The following is a 20,624-nucleotide window of genomic DNA, read 5'->3' on the forward strand; positions in this document are numbered from 1 at the left end:
TCTGCTAGCTAGTGTGTTTGGCCCTTATTAATATATGTGCGGGGCAGCCCTAGTTTACTTTCAGACCCTAGTTTACTATCGGGCGGTCCTAGTTTACTTTCGGGAATCCGACGGCCCGGATCGCCCCGCCCAAAATCGGGCCCCGTCAGCCGTCGATCCCACTTGAACCCCCTCTAAAATGCACCGTGCCTTTTAGACACGAGGCTCATCCAGGAAGCGACTGCTTCTAGTCGCGCTGCTAATGCCCAAAGCTGCCTCAGCAGCCTCTCTTCACCAAAGCACCTGTCTGCACAAGCACCCGCCCGTATATACGTATCTACCTCAGCCTCAACGCTTTTCACTCGTCCGAATGCTCTCACCGAGGCAATCCTTCGTATCCTTTGGCGACCACCATGCCTTCTTCATGCCCGTCTGCTCTGCAGCTCCTCTTTTGCAAGGCTGATTCCTCTCCCTTCTCTACTTGCAGCCGGCGAGTCGGCTCCAGCATCTGCTTTCTCTCACAGTCGCAATCAGTTGGCGCTCCCAGAGTAGCTAACGTGCTAAAAAGCTCCTCGCCACCCAGCAGCTTCTCCCAGCAGCTGCTCCTCTCTTCGTTCAAACACCTGGGCGTCTCCAGCCTTTTGGCGACCTCCAGCACAGCTCTCCCCTCTCACAAGATGGCGCCCTCAGCTGCGCGCCTGCCTACAGCTTTTTGCTCTGAGTGCAGCTATGCGAGAGAGCCTCCATCCACAACACGGCGGCCTACCTTATCAAAGCATCTCATCTGTGCCTGTCTCCGCCACTTCTCACAGCAAAAGCCCCCTTCTCGAACTCGTCCATCGCCTTCAACCCCCTACTTCTGCTGAGACATTCATGTCCAGTAGCTGTACAAACAGGGATGAAATGTTCAGATTTTCCTCTGTACCTTCCACATCCTCCTGACATGCATCACAAGCTTCCTGATCTTCTTCTTTCACGGCCAACATCAATCGAGCAAAATATTTCTTCAGTCGTAAACCATTTACTCTCCTTTTATGCTTCTTTCCATCCAAATCAGCAAGTTGATAACTCCCATTATCAAATTTTCTCTCAACTTTATACGGACCTTCCCACTTTGTCTGGAATGCAGTATGAAAAGTGCTATCCAGTTTGCTATTATACCTGAGAACCACATCACCCTCGTCAATTTCTTTCTGCTCCACCTTCTCATTCTCTCTCTCTTGTCTTTTCAATTGCATAGCTGCATAGTGATCAAATGCTAGCTCTCAGTCCAGTTGAACTATTTGCAAAGCTAGTAATTTTTCTCTGTAACAATTAATAGGCTCATGCCCTTCTTCAATCAAAAACTTCAAAGCTGGAATTTCCACATCAATAGGCATGAGTGCTTCTTTCCCATAAACTAAATGAAAGGGTGAGAATTGTGTACCAGATTTTACAGCAACCCTGTATGCCCATAATACACGATTCATCTCTATATCCCAATTCTTGATATGACCTTCTGTCATTTTGGTTATCATCAGCTTAAATTCACCATTGAATCTTTCATTCAAGCCATTGCATTGAGGGTGATAAGGAGTGGAGTACTTGTGGTTGATATTCAATCTTCTGCATAAATGGTCAACTACCTCTCCTCTAAATTCAGGTCCATTATCTGATAGTATCTCCAGAGGAATACCAAACCTGCAGCATATATGTTCATACACAAAATCAGCCACCTCTTTACTATCCACTCTCTTTACTGCCTTCACTTCCGCCCATTTTGATAAGTAATCTACCGCAGTAAGCACATAACACTTTCCTCTGGCTGTCCTGGGAAGTGGTCCAACTGCATCCACTCCCCATCTTTCAAAAATGTCATATACCAGCATGATATTTCTCGGCTCCATTTTTAAGATCCTCTTCCCCATTCTCTGGCACTCATGGCAAGACCTGCACCAGTGCTGAATATCCTTCTGGATGGAAGGCCATACATAACCCTCCAGTAATATCTTCTGCAAGGTGATCTTAAATGCATAATGACCCCCACATGCTCCCTCATGATTTGAAGATAGAATATAATAAATCTCTTCTCTCCAGGGAATTCTCCTCAATACCTGATCAGCTCCCTGCATGTATAATTCATCCCCAATCATGACATAATGCTTACTTTTCCTGATAAAATGATACTTTTGGCCTTTTTTGAGCTCCTCAGGCAAGCGACTTGAGAGTAAGTAATCCACCACTCTCGACAGGTATTCCCTCCCTCTGTATAATGGCTCTTCGATTTTTGCAATTGCTAGATCCTGATTAATTGCCTCCTGAGCCAACTCATGTGCCATATGATTTTCCTCCCACCGCACATGTTGAATACTCCATGCTGTAAATTGATGTAGCAGCCTTCTAACATTAGCCAGACATTCTTTTAATCTCGGATTCTTTGCTCGCCAGCTACCCAAGACCTGCTTTACCACTAATAAAGAATCTCCCTTTATGATTAGCTTTTGAATTTTTTGCTTTAAAGCAGCCTGCAACCCTTGAAACAATGTTGTGTACTCAGCTTCATGTTACTTTCAGCTTCCAGAAGTATCCCATTCTTTAGAATCAGCACACCTTCTGAATCCTGGATTATATATCCCCTGGTGGCCTGATGTATACTCCTTTTATACGAACCATCAAAGAATAAAACATGAGCTCCAGGAATGATAATCTGTTCCTCTTTTTCTATCTTTGAATCCACTTCCTTCACCAGTATCGGGCCATCTTTGTATGTTAGAAGATCTGCCAGAGTTGCCTTGCAAGTATCTTCAATCAAAAATGAGAAATCATACTCTTCAAGCTCCACTAACCATCGCATCATACCTTTTGAGAGTGAAGTACCATTCACCAGCTGAGGGAGTAAAGTATAATTTGTCAGCACCACAAATGGTTTCATCAGGAGATATGACCTGAATTTCCTGCAAGCATACACCAGACTTGACAAAACCAATTCAGCCGCCTCAGTATATTTCCTCTCTGCATCTGTCTTCACTCTACTTGCATAATACACAGGCTTCATATATCTAGATTCATCTCCTCTCTGCATTAAGATTGCTCCAACTACATCCGGACCAAAAGATGGATTCACATAAAAGACCTGAGAGAAATCCGGAGCTTTCACACTGGAAATACCTTCCAATACCTCCTTTACTTTCTCAAACACTTCCTCGCATTCTTCATTCCATTGCAATGGTTCCTTCTTCATAGCCTGCTGAAGAGGATAAAGTAGTTGAGACATTAAAGGAACAAATCTTGCCATATATTTTACCTTCTGGACAAAAGTCTGCAGCTTCCTGGATGTTGATGGTGCAGATAATAAGACAAGAGCTTTTATCTTCTCTGGATCAGGTTCAATTCCATTCTGAGATATCATATGCCCCAACAGCTTCACCTTTGAATGTCCTAAATGACACTTCTTTGGATTCAGCTGTCCACCTGCATCATCCATTTTAGAAAATACTTGCTCCAATTTATTACCATGCTCTTTTTGAGAACTATATACACATATATCATCTAAAAAAGCTCTCACAAAATGATCTGTAAGAGGTGCAAGTACTCTATCAGTATTCCTCTGATACCACGAGGGTGCATTTTTCAAACCAAATGGTACTACTCGATAACAGAAGCAACCCCATGGTGTAATGATTGTGGTTTTAGCCTGATCTTCCTCAGCAATTGAGATTTGAAAATACCCAGAGAAGCCATCGCATACACTATACCTCTCATATCCAGCTACCCTGTCCAAAATATCATCAATAAACGGCAGAGGATAATGATTGCTTTTTGTTGCAGCATTCAGAGGCTTGTAATCAATACAGACTCTCCACCCACCTGTATGCTTTGGAGTAAAGACCACTGGATTTGCCCAATCTGAGTGATCTACTGGATAAATTAACCCTGCTTTTAACAACTTACTCAGCTCCTCTCTTAATACAGGCAATAGCTCTCTATTTATCCTCCTCAGTTTCTGAAACACTGGCCTCACACCCTCTTTCAATACTATAGGCATTGGCTCACATTTGAATCCTCGGATCTCTTCATATGAAGTAATAAACAAATGAGGGAATTTATGTATTACCTTCATATATTCTTCTTTCTCCACTGGCTAGGATTCAGCATGCCCTGTAAAACAGCTTCTCTTTCTCTCCACTGGGGGTGATGGAGGCTGCATTAGACTGTCCATATCTTCAAGTCTGCTTTCTTCTTCCTTTTTTAGCTCCTCTTCAGCTTGCATCATATGCTCATTTTGTTCCTTCATTATAAATTATACCTGGCTCTCATCATCAGAAGTAGAACTTTCTTCTTCAGTTTCACTATCTGTATACTCATCAGGACTTGTTTCTTCAGGCTCAGTCTTCATTTCCCGCTTACTACTCATGTTGAATTTCCTGGCTCTCCCTCTCCTATTATGTACTGTTATGGTCCCCCTTTTCCAGTTTTGGATGGCACCCACCTGTCTGAGCCAAGGTCTGCCCAAAATCAGCGGATAAGCTCCCAAACCAGCCGGCATAATATGGCAATTTATATTGCAAACCACACCAAAAGCAGTCTCACTGGCACTTCTGTGCATATACCCAGACACTTCACTTTTGCATGATTTGCCAGACGGAGTCTAAAATCTGAACTAGCATTCAGCTTCAACCCCAATCTCTCCATACAGGACTGAGTCATCACACTGATTTGTGCACCGCCATCCACATATGCTTCCCCAACACTCACACTTCCACACCAGGCATCAACTGATGGACAAATATCAGGAAGGTCTTCCACAGACATCAGCTCCATTTCGCCTTGTGTGGGCTCCTGCTCATTTACTTTCCTCGGATTTGCTAACTTCTTCCACTCTCTCTTAAGCTTCGGACACAATCCAAGTAATTGGGCAAATGTTATATTGGCTACCCTTCCCTTTAAGTCTCCCATCAATGTATACTCCTCTTGGCCTTGACCAATATGCAAATCTGAAGTTTTATAATGTCTCCTTGGCTTCCTCTTCTTCTTCTCTGGTTGAGGGCTTATATCAAATTGGACATGTTTACCTTTTTTAGAAGATGGTTCAGGTTCTGCCATTGTACTCCTCGTCCTCTTTGCCACAGGCATAATCTCTGGAATGGCCTCTACTTCTATCAAGCTGAGAGCCGGTCCCTTTCCTTTATCCTCCCATTTGACTCCACTGGTAGAGGGTTGATTTGGATCTTTTACTTCAACACTATGATCCCCCGATCTATCATTAGTCCTTTGCATCACAGGATATATTCCACCACCTTCTTTGGGCGGCTTGTCACATTGAGGGCTGATATGTCCCCGCTCCCCACAGTTCCAGCATTGGACATAGTAGCCCCGTCCTCTCCCTGTTCCTCCCATGTTCCCTTCACCTGTTGACATATTATCCCTTCTATTATTTGGTGCACCTCGGCTTCTTCCCTTTCCACCTGCTTCCATCTAATTCAAACTTAGAGACTTCATGAGCTCCACTACATGTATGTCCCTCTTCAAAGTGTCTTCCTGTTCTGGAACAACAGCAGCTTCCCTTTCAGGATGTAACTCTCAATCTCTGGCATCTTCACAAACTTCTTCGGCTCTTCCTGTATTCCCATCTGCCTCAGACGCTTCACCTTCCACTCCTTTTCTCGAGCTACTCTGACAGCCTCCTCAAAGCTATCCAGGTTCTTCAGCTCCACCTTCAGACGGAGGGTTGGCTCCAGACCAGCCACAAACCGGTCTCTCTTTATCATCTGCGGGGGTACTTCAGGAATCAGAGCCTCACACCATAGACTCCACAGTCTACCAAACTCTATCAGGTACTGATCCACATCCTGACCATCCTTCTGCTGAATGTTACACAACTCCTTCCACACCTCATTTGGACTCCTCACTCGGGCAAACTGTGCCAAGAATGCAGCTTTGACTACACGGTACTCAGGATCCTGTTGATGAATGTTCCTGTGTGTAGTCACAAACATCTGTAACCATGTTTTTGCATCACCCTGCAAGTAATAAGCCAAAATCTGAGAAAGGATCTCCGGGGTTGCCCTGTCTTTCATCAAGGCTGTAAATTCCATCTTCTCCAGAAACCTGACTGCACTTTCCTGTGGCAATCCCCAATACTCTGCAAAATCTTGAGCCATCTTTTCAAATCTTGCTTCTCACAACCCCTATCTTCTTTCACAATCCAGAGGAAATCTGCTCCTCTGTGGAGGCACCAAAAAGTGATGGCACGGAAGCGGTAAAGCTGTTTACGCCCTTATAGCATGCCACACTTCCACACACGCATGCAAACACACAAGAACACCAGACCAAAAAGCATGAACAAGACTTATATTTCAGATCTGGCTGTCACAACTCGTACCCAAACAAACAAAAGAACAAAAAACTCTCTGGCATCATCAAACACCAGCTACAGCTAATCAAAAGAATTTACAACTCTGGCTTGAATCCCCAGAAGAGGTAGAAAACCACAAAATACCACACACACGCACTCTCTCTCTGGCTCTCTGTGCTGATCCTTTGTTAGCCACACTTCAAACCCAAGCTTTGCAATGCTACCAGCCCATCACCAAGCAGCCACACTGTATATCACCAGCCTTTAATGCTAGCAGATACGCACTCCACTGAGGACTCAAGACGGCCACCTTTTGAACCACTCCAGTGATGCTTCACCTCGTTGCTATGACCAAGGCTCTTCACTCGTCCAGGCTGCTTCCAGTCGCTGCTAATGCCCAAAGCTGCCTCAGCAGCCTCTCTTCACCAAAGCACCTGTCTGCACAAGCACCCGCCGGTATACGTATCTGCCTCAGCCTCAACGCTCTTCACTCGTCCGAATGCTCTCAGCAAGGCAATCCTTCGTATCCTTTGGCGACCACCATGCCTTCTTCATGCCCATCTGCTCTGCAGCTCCTCTTTTGCAAGGCTGATTCCTCTCCCTTCTCTACTTGCAGCCCGGCGTCCCTCTTAGTCGGCTCCAGCATCTGCTTTCTCTCACAGTCGCAATCAGTTGGCGCTCCCAGTTATCACCAGCAGCTAACGTGCTAAAAAGCTCCTTGCCAGCAGCTTCTCCCAGCAGCTGCTCCTCTCTTTGTTCAAACACCTGGGCGTCTCTAGCCTTTTGGCGACCTCCAACACAGCTCTCCCCTCTCACAAGACGGCGCCCTCAGCTGCGCCTGCCTACAGCTTTTTGCTCTGAGTGCAGCTATGCGAGAGAGCCTCCATCCACAACACGGCAGCCTACCTTATCAAAGCACCTCATCTGTGCCTGTCTCCGCCACTTATCACAGCAAAAGCCCCCTTCTCGAAGTCGTCCATCGCCTTCTTTTTTTGGTGAAGATCCCTGCAGCGCCCGCAATCACCAGCCACGCACTCTTCACGTGTTTCACCAAGCTTCGCCAACCCTCTAGAGGGTGCGCTGGCGGCCACCTTTAGCTCCATGTGGCCTTCAATTTTTATGGCCACATCAATATTATAATTATTTTTTTCTTCTTGGAAGGCCTACAAAATGGCCACACTCATTTTCTTTTTTCACACTAATACTCAAGCTGCATTGGCCACCTTAATATTTATGGCTCAAACCTCCATATACTTTCAAACACAGCTTCAATGCCCATACATTTGGGTGTGTACACATACTCAGAGCCAAACGAGGAGCTGAAATCATCCTCAGTGGACCTTCTACCGGACAGGCCTGTACATGCTCACATCAATACATTTACTCTGTACACCTGACAATGCTCTCAAAAGCGAAACTTCACACATGCCATGTACATGTATGTACACATTTCAACTCCTATTTTTGTCCACACACCGTATCTAGCATCGAAGAGGCCAAGAACTTTAAGGTCCCTCCATGCTAAACTCACCCCCGCCTGAACACAAATTACGGACCTGCAATGCAAAATGATCTGACTCCAAGCTAGCCTCACCCAAACCATCTGCCAGGGCTCTTACTACATCTAGATCCTCATCAGTGACATCATGGTTGGTAACTTGGCCTACAAGCTTGATTTTTCAACTTCTACAAGAATCCATAATGTATTTCATGTACCTAATCTTTAGAAATTTGTGGGGCCTATACATCATGTTATCAAGGAGCTTCCACCTATGGACGAAAAAGGGGAGATCATATTTGAGCTAGAAAGGATTATTGGGAGAAGAACAAGATAATTCAGGAATATGAGCATTGAAGAAATCCTCATCAAATGGAATCATTTACCCTTGGATGAGGCTACATGATGGCAACCACATTCTGACGTGGAACAACAAGGTTTACATATGCAGGGTGTATCTTAACCATGTGGCATGTTGTTCTTTGGATTTAAAAGGGTTTCATAAAGAAGTATACATGGTGGAATTATATATTTTGTTGAAGTTCCCTTATGTGAAGGCCTCTTTTTATAGATATTGGACTTGAATCATCATCATGATTTATACATTGAGGATAAAATTGGCTACTTGATCGATGAATTTTCAGCCTATTATGAGCTCATTACCATCCTCTCCATTGATTTATATGAGAGGATGTATCCAAGTATACATAGAGTAGATTTTAAGGACAAAATCCTTCGAGAACTTTAATTAGGGAAGGAATGGTTTGTAATAAAGTAGGAACTTTAATTAGGGCATGGGCATGGGATCAACTATAAAAGGGGTTGATGGATCATCGTTTTTACCTTTTTATCATATGAATTTCGAATGTTCATTAGATCCTAGAGCTACCATGCTTTGGCCTATGGAAGGCTATTTCCATCCTTTGGTGAAAGGCTAAATCACTTAGGCAATGTGTATGATTTTTTTCTAATCTCATGTTAATCAACTTAATGATTTGTCCCAAATCTCAGCTTATGGTTAGCTAATTTTAGGATCAAGTTATTCATGGTGGTGTAAGGACAATTATATAAGATGAGCATAGACCAAATTTTAAGAAGGTGTGTTCCTGAACATGAACAAAAAACTGTGATGTGGGAGAGGCACATCAATCGGAGTATTAGAGGCCACGTTTCGAGAGAAATCATGGAAAGTAAGGTGTTCTTGCAAGTAGTACTTTGGTGTTCAACACAATTAAAAGATGCCCACACATTTGGAAAGAAGTGTGACATGTGCCAAAGGCTAGGACAGTCAAATGATTCAAAAAAAATACCTCACACCATGATACTATCACTCGTGCCATTCTAGAAAAGGATCCTAGACTTTGTAGGACCGTTCAGGCCAGTTTCTTAGAGAACAAGAAACAATTATATACTAGTGGCGAGAGACCACTATAGCAAAACCTTTGAAATATTTAAAGGCATCATCAGTGGGGTAAAGCTCCTATATGAAACAATCATCAAAAGATTGGGATGCCTAATTGAAATAGTTAGCAATGAAGAAAGCCACTTCCTAAATCAGGTGATCAAGAAGTTGACAGAGAAACACATGATTATTCACAAGAAATCAACACTCTACTACCCACATGCTAATGGACAAGTGGAATCCATGAAGAGAATCCTGAAAGAAATTTTGATCGAGACAGACAAGGACAATAGGATAGATTGGGACATAGAACTACATTCTGCATTATGGGCATTTGAGATAGCTTAAAAGAATGTGACATGACTTATGTCATTCAGCGTGGTGTATGGACTCAAATCAATAGTGCCCATGGAATTCATTACACAAAAACTCAAAATACCCATGGTAGAGAGATTATCTTCGGAAGAGTCAAAAGTTCATAGAATCGAGCAACTCCTCAAATTGGATGGAAAAATAGTATATAGTGCATGGATAGTTGGGATTGTGTAGAAAAGAAGGAAGCTCCAAGTGGACAAGAACACAAAATTCAAAATCCTCGAGGTCGGAGCCGTAGTCCTGATATTCTTCTCAAGAATGGGACCTTATCGAGGAAAGTTAAAGATAAGATGGACATGCCCATTCAGAATCATCAAGAAAAAGGGAACTAGAATCTTTAAAAATCAGGAAGCCTGGATGAAGAAAGGTTAAATATATAAGCTGAAGCCTTATCATGGAAAGAATCCACAATAGGAAGGGACACAAGAAAAACAAGTGCATCAAGAACCAAAAAGCATCCAAGGAGCATAATCTGAATCCAATGAAGTGGGATAGGACTCTCGAAAGAGCAAAGGGGGGAAAGAAAACATAAAATCAAAAAATAGAAAATGTCAATGTGAATGTAATTTGAGCAAGTTCCATTTGGCAATTGCATGGAGGTGGTAAAATCAACCTTGTAAAAGGGTGCATGGATGGAAAAGGAATGAATTCACATCATTGTGCCCCACTACTACCCACCTGCAGGCAACCTATGTAGTAGGCATTGATGAACAATATCTGAAAAAGAATTATGAAAAATCATGAAAACATCAAGCAATTATAGCCATACAAAGGAGGCATGCGCCATGACAAAATGGCCAAGAGGCACTATAGTTTCTCACTCAAATGGCGAGATAATGTAAATTGATAGGAACGTTTTAAGTGAAAGGATGGGTCGAAGGAAGCCTGAACATGGAACCAACTAAGAACGTTTACCAAATCTTTTCCCAACTTGTTTTTACAGATGTAAACTATTCTTATGGGGGAGTAATGTCATGTATCCTGTAATGGAACATGAGAGCTGTACTGAATACAGAGCCAGAATGCCAGAATGCTGGAGTGCAGAGGAGAGTACATCCAGGGTCTAGGGGTGAGGACACTTGAGTAAAAGCACCAATTGGACATAGAGCTAGGCGGTCGGATGATCGAGCAGTCAGATGATCAGACTAGTGTGGACGTCATACCCTATACCAATTGGGTGGTCATGAACTATACCAATTGGGTGGTAATGATAAGTGTGTACACTCATCATTATCCTCTAGGGTTGGGTGGTGACTAGAGCTCTTAGCCCTCTCGGCTATGTAAATGTGACACTCCACCACCCCCTTAAATCATTACGGAGATATACAAACTTGTGAATGAAAGACACAACAATCCCAAACCTCAACCTCAATCACAACCCTTGAGGGGGTTGACTAAGAAGGAGTGGTTAGTACCAAAGAGTATCCTTTCTAGCTAAGGGAAAATGTGATTCCCAAATAAAAACTTGACAATTTCCATTTACCTATAGGTCTACCACATGATGAGAGATTTACTAAGATAACACTTGCTGTCAAGGATTGACTGATGTCCTGATCAACCTACTGAGTGTCTCTGGTTATGTGTGCAGCAAAAATACACCTGTATGATATGGATCAAGCACAAGATGATGCGGAAACAAACTATCAACTACAGGAGATTGCACAAAGAAATCGATTAAGACGAATATATATGAAAAATATATAGGAAGATAAATAGACATGACAAATGTACATAGATGATATAGAATGATCTTTTTTTATCTAAACATATAATACAATAATAATAGTTGGGACTACACCCTTTTATACTGTTTCACTCGTAGTCATAGAGTGGTATAGAGATACCCTCGTGCTCTGAGCACGACTGATTTACAGAAGTAATGACCTATTAACTGGTGTTAAAGTGCGTCGACTCTAACATTATGGCGATGCTGCTCCAGCTCGGCGGTGGCTGGGTGGTTGTCCGACTGTGTGGATGTTTGGTGCTGTTGTTCGGTCAGACAACACCTAGCGTTGTCGGATTCCCAATCCAATAACTTAAACCCTGAATCTTCAAATCTTCCTTGATGTTAGATTTTCCTTATCATGTTAGTGGAGTCAATCACCCAGAGATAGGGACCATGTTAGATTCTCCTTAGCATCTACCTTCTTCAGCTTGGGGAGTTTTGATCAAAGTGTGCAAATGAATCCTCCTCTCCAACCTTAGTGCCCAAACTCCTGAACCTAATGTGACAGGCACATTTGTGATGGTGATATGGAAAAAGGATTTGTGGTGGTGGAAGATGAAGGATAAATTCTTCAAGTTTGTGCTGTGAAACATAAACACCAATATGGCCAATGTCCTTCTGTCGCATCGAGCTAGCCGAGGTGTGCAAACAACGCCATTGATCTGGGCAAATTTTAGATCCCGTTGAGGTGGGATGGGGGCGAGGTTGGAAAGGGGTTGGGGGTTGAGGCCATGATTTTGCAAAAAGGCATCCATCCTCCTCCATGCCCAGAGGGGGTTAACTATGTAAACACTAACTATAGCACATGCATTCAAGGGGTATTTAAAAATAGCATTATTAATAATTTTTGTATATTAAATATAGATCTTATGTATGGAATCTAGTAGTAAAGCTAACCTTTATGTATGGAAATTTCCACCTTTTTAAATTAAAACTACCAATTTTTTTTGTTGGCATTGACTGTAAAACTATCTCCAAGGAAAAGCGCATTAGACAATGTATGACTAGCATATAAACTCTCTTCTATGGACTCTTCATCAATACTTACATCATTTGTAGGACCAAAATGTAATAGTGTCATCGTGGCATATGTGCTTTATTGATGCTTCTTCTCTATGACCATTACATACATGCATTACAATTGCATGACACCCATCTTGATGTTAGTGAAAGGTTGCTATATGGTGAATTCCCATGAACGCAATGTAGGGATCCTGACTTGGGAATAGCTTCATAGTTCCACTTTCTCTCCCTATCTACATCTCCTTCTTGATCTCCTAGTTGGCATGCAAAATCTCCCTATGCTTGGATGCATAGCAAGCAAGAGCTTCATGAGAAATATTAGCTCTAAGAAAAGCCATCAAATCCACTACACATTTTAATGTAGCTTCTTTGACCTTAATCTACTAGTTTGTCAAGGATCTCTTCACAAGTACATTAGCCCCATTGTGATCATCTTTGCCATGGGCAAGGACAAAGATGTTGCATGTAATCTCTACAAGCCTTTGATCCCAACATATCTTGGAATAAAATAGAAGGGTTTCTTGGCCTTGAATTGAAAGGAAGCCTCATATTATCAAAATCAATGCCTCTTGAGGTTGAAGCCTTCATCTCTTAACCACTAGTGATGCTACACAAACAAAGTTGCACAAAGATTATGCCATGTATTTTATCATTTGATATGAAGTTAAATTTCTTACTAAACGCGATTCCCATACAATATACATATGGACAAAATTTGTGACTTGTCTAGCATACCAGTTCATGGACTGAATCTCGTTTTGCTTCTTCACTACAACAAAAAGAGGGTTTAGAAGCACAAATAGTAGCACTTTTATAACTAGACGAGTACGGAGATGTCATGCCCATTTCGTCATTAAACATGCTACTATTTTTGCTGCAATGGGTTTGCTTCTCAGTAGTGAAATTAGCAGCGCTTTTTTGCTCCTCCATAGTGTAATTTCACTTTCGCTGCTAAGCAGCATAATTTCACTGCAATTTTCAGCTAAGCAATGGAATTATTGCAGAGTAAAAAAAAACCTAGGGCAAATTGGGAAGCCTGCACAGGACTCCCCAGTCTACCCCAACTCTTTTTTTCTGATGTAGACACAATAAAACTAACACAACTTCATGTCTTACTCATCGTCATGGACAAGTGTAATGTAAATAAAACTTGACAAATACAAAAGAAAAACAATTTCAATTCATGGTTTTAGGAATGTCAAAATTCAATACTTGGCGGAATTACATAAATATATGATTCCAAAAATCTCATATACAAAAAAAAACGTAATGAAAAACTGTGGAGCTAGGGGCTACATTGAGGGGGTCTTACATCTCACTCATTGCAATTATTATTGTTCGTTGTAGCTCCACTCCCTTGGCTTCTCACATTTCCATTTCTTCTTGCTTGGACATTTGCGGACCATTTCTAGTTACATGATCACCACCGTTTCTAGTTACATGATTCTAAAACACATCAAAACTATCACAAGTGAAAATCAGTTTTGCAAAAACAAAGACGTCCAAGGTTTAGGAATGTACTTATTTGCATGCTTTCCAAGCATGTCCTCTAGTAATAAAAATATATCCTTCGTCTTGCACCCTTTCAAATAGAGCTTCCAAACCCCATTGTAATGCAAAATTATATTCATTGGGAGCAATCCACTGCTCTAAGCAACAAACATACAAAAAAATGATTGTTTTAGAAAGTTGTTATTTAAGATAACTTTCTTTAATTAAGAGATAAGATACAATTTGAGGCTAATATACTTACAAATATTGTTGGGATATCGACTCCTCCTTCATGTGTAACATCGCGCCACAAGTTCTGTGCCATCTATCCAAGAAAAAACATAAATATTTAAAAATCTTACGCAAATGGCCTTATGCATATGGATAATCCATAAGGCTAATGCATTTGGCTAATGCATAAGGCTACCGGCATGCCTATGGTGCTACCGGCATGCATTGGAAGCTACCGGCATCCTAGGTTGCTATCGACATCATACGTAGGTTGATACTGGCATGCATAGGTTGCTATCGGCATGCATAGGAAGCTATTCGCATGACTAGGAAGCTATCGGCATGCCTAGGTTGCTAGTGGCATGCATTGTAAGCTACCCGTATGCCTAGGTTGCCAGTGGCATGCATTGAAAGCTATCAGCATACATAGGTAGCTACGAGCATGCCTATGGTGCTACCAGTATGCATTGGAAGCTACCAGCATGCCTAGGTTGCTACGAGCATGCATAGGTAGCTACTGGCATGCCTAGGTTGTTAAGGGCATGCATGGTAAGCTATTGGCATGCCTAGGAAGGTATCATCATGCCTAGGTTACTGGCATGCATCGGAAGCTGTCAGCATGCATAGGTAGCTACCGGCATGCCTAAGTTGCTACTAGCATGCCTATGTAGCTACCGGCATACATTGAAAGCTATTGGCATGTGTAGGTTACTACCAAAATGCATTGAAAGCTACAGGCAGACCTTGGAAGTTATCAGCATGCCTAGGTTGCTATGGGCATGCATTGGTATCTATCGGCATGCCTAGGAAGCTACTGGCATGTCTAGGAAGCTACTGGCATGCCTAGGTTGCTACCAGCATCATGCATAGGTTGCTACCGGCTTCATGCCTAGGTTGCTACCAGCATCATGCATAGGTTGCTACTTGCATGCATAGGAAGCTACCGGCTTACCTAGGTAGGAATTTGCCTCTATTTCTTTCTACTTAGTCATCAGTTTGCTACTCTCCCTGGTCCTAATCGATGCTTCTTTCGCATTTACTTCAAAAGGTTCAGCTTATCCGGATAAGTTCACGAACGCGGTTCTGACCTACTTGGTGATGCTAGAAGTCGTTTTGATACATGACCTTATTCGGTCTCCCCTTCATTCATTATCTTCGATTCAGAAGTGACCTTTTCATTTCCCTGTGCAGTATCCTCGAACAAGATTAGTTGGTTTTTGGATTTCGGTCTATGATGGTGTTTGTACGGATTTTGACCATTGGATTTCTTCACGAATGGAAGAAGGGTGCTCTGGATTGGGAGTAACCGAGAGTGAAGAGTCAGGCTCCAACGAGGCAAATGCGTGATGAACGGGGACCGCACGCGAAGAAAAAACCCCAGGATGAACCGAATACTACTACTACTATCAGCATGCCTAGGTTGCTACCGACATGCATAGATAGCTACCGGCATGCATTGGAAGCTATTGGCATGCCTAGGAGGCTATCAGCATGCGTAGGAAGCTAAGCTACTGTGCCATGTCTAAGTAGCTAAGGGCATGTAGTATTGGAAGCTACCGGCATGCCTAGGTTGCTACCAACATGCATAGGTTGCTACTGGTAGGCATGCATAGGAAGCTATTGGCATGCGTAGGTAGCTACCAAGGAAGAGGTATCAATCACTTCTCGCCATGCATCTACTCCTCATGGGACAGGAAGCAACAAGTATGCACGTGCATGTTGGAGCTAGTAGGCGACACGATGTCCTTGTGGATTCAAAGAATGTATATCATGGAGAGAGTGGTCAGCATGCAAGCCAAAAGACTTTACCCATTGAGTTGTCTCGTGGTGAGACATTGGAAGCTACCGGCATGCCTAGGTAGCTACCGATATGCATTGGTAGCTATCGGCATGCATTGGAAGCTACTGGTATGCATGGAGCATGGAGAATGGAAAAAATAATAAACCTTAATCTTAGAACCCTAAACTTACAAACCCTATAACATGTAAAAGCATAAGAGAAGAAACATAAAAGAAAGAGATCTCTTACCTTTTGAAGCTTTTATGTGTTAAAATCCTACAAAATCAAACCAAAATAAGGAAAAAAAAGTATTAATAAAAAACCCTAATCTTAAAAGCTTGAAATCTTACAAACCCTAAAAACATGTAAAAGCATGAAAGAAGAAACATACAAGAAAGAGATCTCTTGTGAGGCTTGTATGTGTTGAAAACCTACAAAACTAAACCGTCAAAAAAAAAAGTAATGAAAAAAATCAAGATCTCTTACCATATGAAGCTTTAATGGTGGAGAGCTATTAATTAGGAAAAAAGAAGAAGGAAAAATACTCGTAATGATTAAGATTCAATAAGAAGGAAAAAAGAAGAAAATAAAAACTTAAAAGAGAGGAAAGAGAAAGAAAATACTCATAAGAAAGCTTTCATGGAAAGCTTGTTTGCATAGGAGATAAATGAAAAGAGTAGACATACCTTGCTTGAGCTTGAGGAGGAAAGGGTAGGAGAGGTAGAAGTGATAGATAAGGCATAAACCTGTAATAAAACTACGAGTACAAGATGATTGTATTTAAAAGATAAAACTATGTGGCGGTAAAAGAAGCGGGATATTTTTATAGTATAACATCGATTTTTTCATTTTTGCTATACACGATGCTATGCAGCGAATTTTCACTGCAAAAAATGTTGCTCAACAACGGAAAAATGCTCTGGAGTGGCGATAAATCATTGCTCAACATCGTGAAAATCCTCGATATTTTCCTTTCAAAATTGCTACTAAAAAATGTTGTTGTGCGCGTGATATGTTGTGGTGTTTGAATGAATAATTTTTAGGAAAGTCCACTATTAACACCACCACATCTTGAGGAAACCTTAGAATGAACTATTTGAATTGTTCAGCATACCATGTATAGACAAAGTTGTGCATACTGAATTTTTGAAGGTGTCTTTAACAACTAAAGTAGCTCATTGCATTACATCTCCTTGAATGTTAGGTCCTTTGTTTTCTTCTTATTGTCATTTTTGTCACTTCCTGTCTCCATCACTAATTTAAATAGTTTTATAGAAAGCATGCATTGGAAGTGCCGGATGTATAGGAAGCTACTGGCATGCCTAGGTTGCTATCGGCATGCCTACTAAGAAGCTATCGGCATGCCTAGGAAGCTAAGCTATTGGCATGTCTAGGTAGTTACCAGCATGCATTGGAAGCTATCGGCATGCCTAGGTAGCTACCGGCATGCATTGGAAGCTACCAACATGCATAGAATGCTACGTTAAAATGAAAACCTCTACCTATAAATTTAGGTAAACTAGTTGCATTTAAGAGCTACTTATTTTATTCACTCTTCTATCTATATGCAATGTAAGTTCATTAATTAAAAATCCTCTTTTATGTATATGTAATGTAAGTTCATTAATTAAAAATACTCACTCTATGTACTAAGATGCTTTGTTACATATGTACAAGCTACAAGCACAAATACCACTCTAGCTACTTACTGACGAGTTCTACCATCCTATATCTCAAAGAAGCTATTTCTAGCAAATAACTCTCTATGTACTCACATTGTTTGGTGCTACCATCCTATGTCTCAAAAAAGCAAGTTGTGACATGTCTCAAGGCTCTACATTGAGAATGCAAGCTTGGCAAACTCTATCCATTTATAATCAACCACTTATAATGAAATAGCATCTATATATAATCAATAAGGGAGCAAATTCCAATAGTACTAATGTCCCATGGATGTGGTATTAACTCCTTGAATCATCCGATATAGAGTATAATGAAAACTAAAGCTCCTTAATTAATCTAGAAATGGATATCAAGGTACAAAGTTGAAGTCCTTTAGAATATTTACAAAATCGCAATGTGCCTTTTTCTTCCATGCATGTTCCCCCTAAACGAGTCAATGGAAAGGAGAGGAAATATGTGGTCTAAACTAGAGTAGTTTATATTAAAGTATACCTATATCTATGTGGAGAGAGAGAGAGAGAGAGAGAGAGAGAGAGAGAGCGATTATTTAACAACTTTACTTTGACAGGATGCAAAAGATATTTGAAAGATATGAAATGTGCTCAAGCATAAAGAGTGGAAATGTTATGACATCAAATACTAAGGTACACAAAACATTACTTATATACAAAGTGATTACTAGTTTTTAACTTTAATATGAGTATATTAAATTAGAAAATATTTTTTATCTAATAGTAAAAAGAGTTCAAAGTAAGCATAGTATTCTTGGTGCATGTTGAGAGGAGTGATTTTAGAGTAGAGGAGTGATTTTAGAGTGATTTTAGAGTAGAGGAGTGATTTTAGAGTAGAGGTATGCTATTCTTGGTGCATGTTGAGAAGATTGAGTTACCTCCTTTTTATCATGGAGTACATAGCTATGGATGGTCACAACGTGGAAGACAGATTGTAGCAGAGTGGTGCTTCAACACCTAATTAAGCTTACACATTTTAAGAGGCTCAAACTTGAGAGAAAGGTTACTTTCCCATGATAAATCATGTTAAACACTTCCTTAAACATTGAATGAGTAGAGTTCTAGGAAGGGTAATTTCTCCACATTGTCACATTAAACTCTTTCTTAAAGTGTGAATGAGTAGATTTGTAGGATTACGCTCAAACTTGAGAGCAAGGTAAGATACCCACAATAAGTCACATTGAACTCTTCCTTAAACTATGAGTAGAAAGGGTAAGATGGAGATATACCTAGTTTATATCAAAGGGATATATAACAAGTTTTAATCATGATTTTTTGCCACATAGTAAGCATATATCATAAAATCACAATTAAAACTCATAATTCACACAAATGGGATTTGTGTTCTTGATGATAAAATTACTAGTATATAAGTGGCTCCTATATTCGTGTTTGGATACCCCCAAAACTATGCCTCCTATATTCGTGTTTCGATACCCCCAAAACTATGCCTTACTCACACTTGGGTACCCGAAACTCAAAAGTCAACTAAATGTAGTTTGGACATGGCTAGCTTTTCATAAAGATTAGATTTATTTATACTACCATTACATGGATATGTTGGACATGGCTAGATTCTCATAAAGATTAAATTTGACCATATTATCATTACATATAGCTCTTATTACTTTCTCTCATTTGTAGCAAAGAGTAACTTTAAACCCTTGGGATATGGTTAACATGCTCCCTGCCTCATGCATACCCTCTTGTGCATAGGATTCTACCTATTTTTTGAAAGACATGTTAAGAGTGTGTGAGTAGTAGTAGTTCATGTGCTTTTGCACTGTGAAAGGGGTTTATTTTAAATATGGAAGTGCTATCTAGAATCCTATCTTATTTATATCTTCAAAAGTGTGGTGCATGTATGGAGGTTTGAGGAGTGTAGTTGATGGTATTAATACAACCTGATTACTCTAGACATTTATTCTTCTCAATATATAAGTTGTTGTAATATACGACTATTTATATGTTGGCAAAATTTAATGCTTGCCAACATACTCCCTTAAGGTGTCTTTTACCTCAAATTCATTTACAGAAGGGTTTTTTATTTGATTCTACGTAAAAATTAGTAAGTCTATAAAGAAAAGGGGTCATTCTATTCATGGGAAATTCACAGATAAGGGGTTGTTTAAATAACCTTTGAATGCACGTGCTTCATAGGGTTTCTTAGTAGTGCACCCCCCGAGCCTTTTCAACTTAAAGATGTTATGTCAATCATATCTAGAACTGTATGACATTCAAGGTTTCTACTAGATAAAAGTGTGTGTTTGCCTTGTGGTGTGATAAAAGGATCTTATTTTTAGCAAGGCATTGAGCCTTAACTTAGGATTTACTAATGGATTACCAATATGGACCATTATCTCATCCTCATCCGAAGTTGTAGTTAGCATAACTTCTTGTTACCTCTATTGGTTGTTAGAGTTCTTGAGCTGTTACTAATTTCTGAATGTCTCCAGCTTGACCTTTACAAATCATTATATTTCCACCAAGTCCTCTTGATCTAGAAGTTTAGTAGCTTGGTGAATAGTAACAAGTAGGTGGCATAATCAATAATAGTGAGGAGGAGAGAGAGAGAGAGGGAAAATGGAGGGTTAGTAGGTGAATAGTGATGAGGGGGAGAGAAATAATAGTTGCTAATATTTTCACTTACATGAACATTATAGGCCTCACCTTGGTCAGGAAGGTGATATGGAAGAAGTATTTAATTTAGAAAACAATTTTAACAAGAAAAGTAAGCTATCTCTCTCTCTTTCTATTATTATGTTTCATCTTTATGGTCAGGGGGAGGTGTTGGTAGAATCAAATAATATGCAAATTTCTTGATCCTCTTGACATGTGATTCATGGGTATATGTTTAATAGAAAATTCCTATACTACATTTCATAAAAGTTTTTCTAAATGAGCATATATTTTATGATATAAAGTAAGAAAACCCATAGGATGACATCATGAGATATTGTGGAGTAGTAAGTTTTGATGGGTTTCAAAAGCTTCAAGCCACCCTTGTGTTTTGAATTATCAAAACTTTGTTTTAACATTTGAAGGGAAGCTAGTGTGGAGAGGTTGGTGTTGGAAGTAGTAGATTGGACAA

The 20,624-nt window shown here is 40.7% G+C and overlaps 1 protein-coding gene across 1 annotated transcript in view; it reads left to right on the top strand.

Annotated features, from left to right (window-relative positions):
• Nucleotides 1-20,624, top strand: part of LOC147633148 (MADS-box transcription factor 23-like) — a 65,979-nt gene that overhangs the window by 20,246 nt on the left and 25,109 nt on the right. Inside the window, exon 2 of the mRNA XM_086805689.1 lies at nt 18,091-18,166. Coding sequence (XP_086661815.1) covers nt 18,091-18,166 — 76 coding nt within the window. The remainder of the gene's footprint in view (nt 1-18,090; nt 18,167-20,624) is intronic.

This window comes from Cibotium barometz, chromosome 12, assembly GCF_041138505.1.
Source record: "Cibotium barometz isolate CiBa-2024 chromosome 12, ASM4113850v1, whole genome shotgun sequence".
Lineage (NCBI taxonomy): Eukaryota > Viridiplantae > Streptophyta > Polypodiopsida > Cyatheales > Cibotiaceae > Cibotium > Cibotium barometz.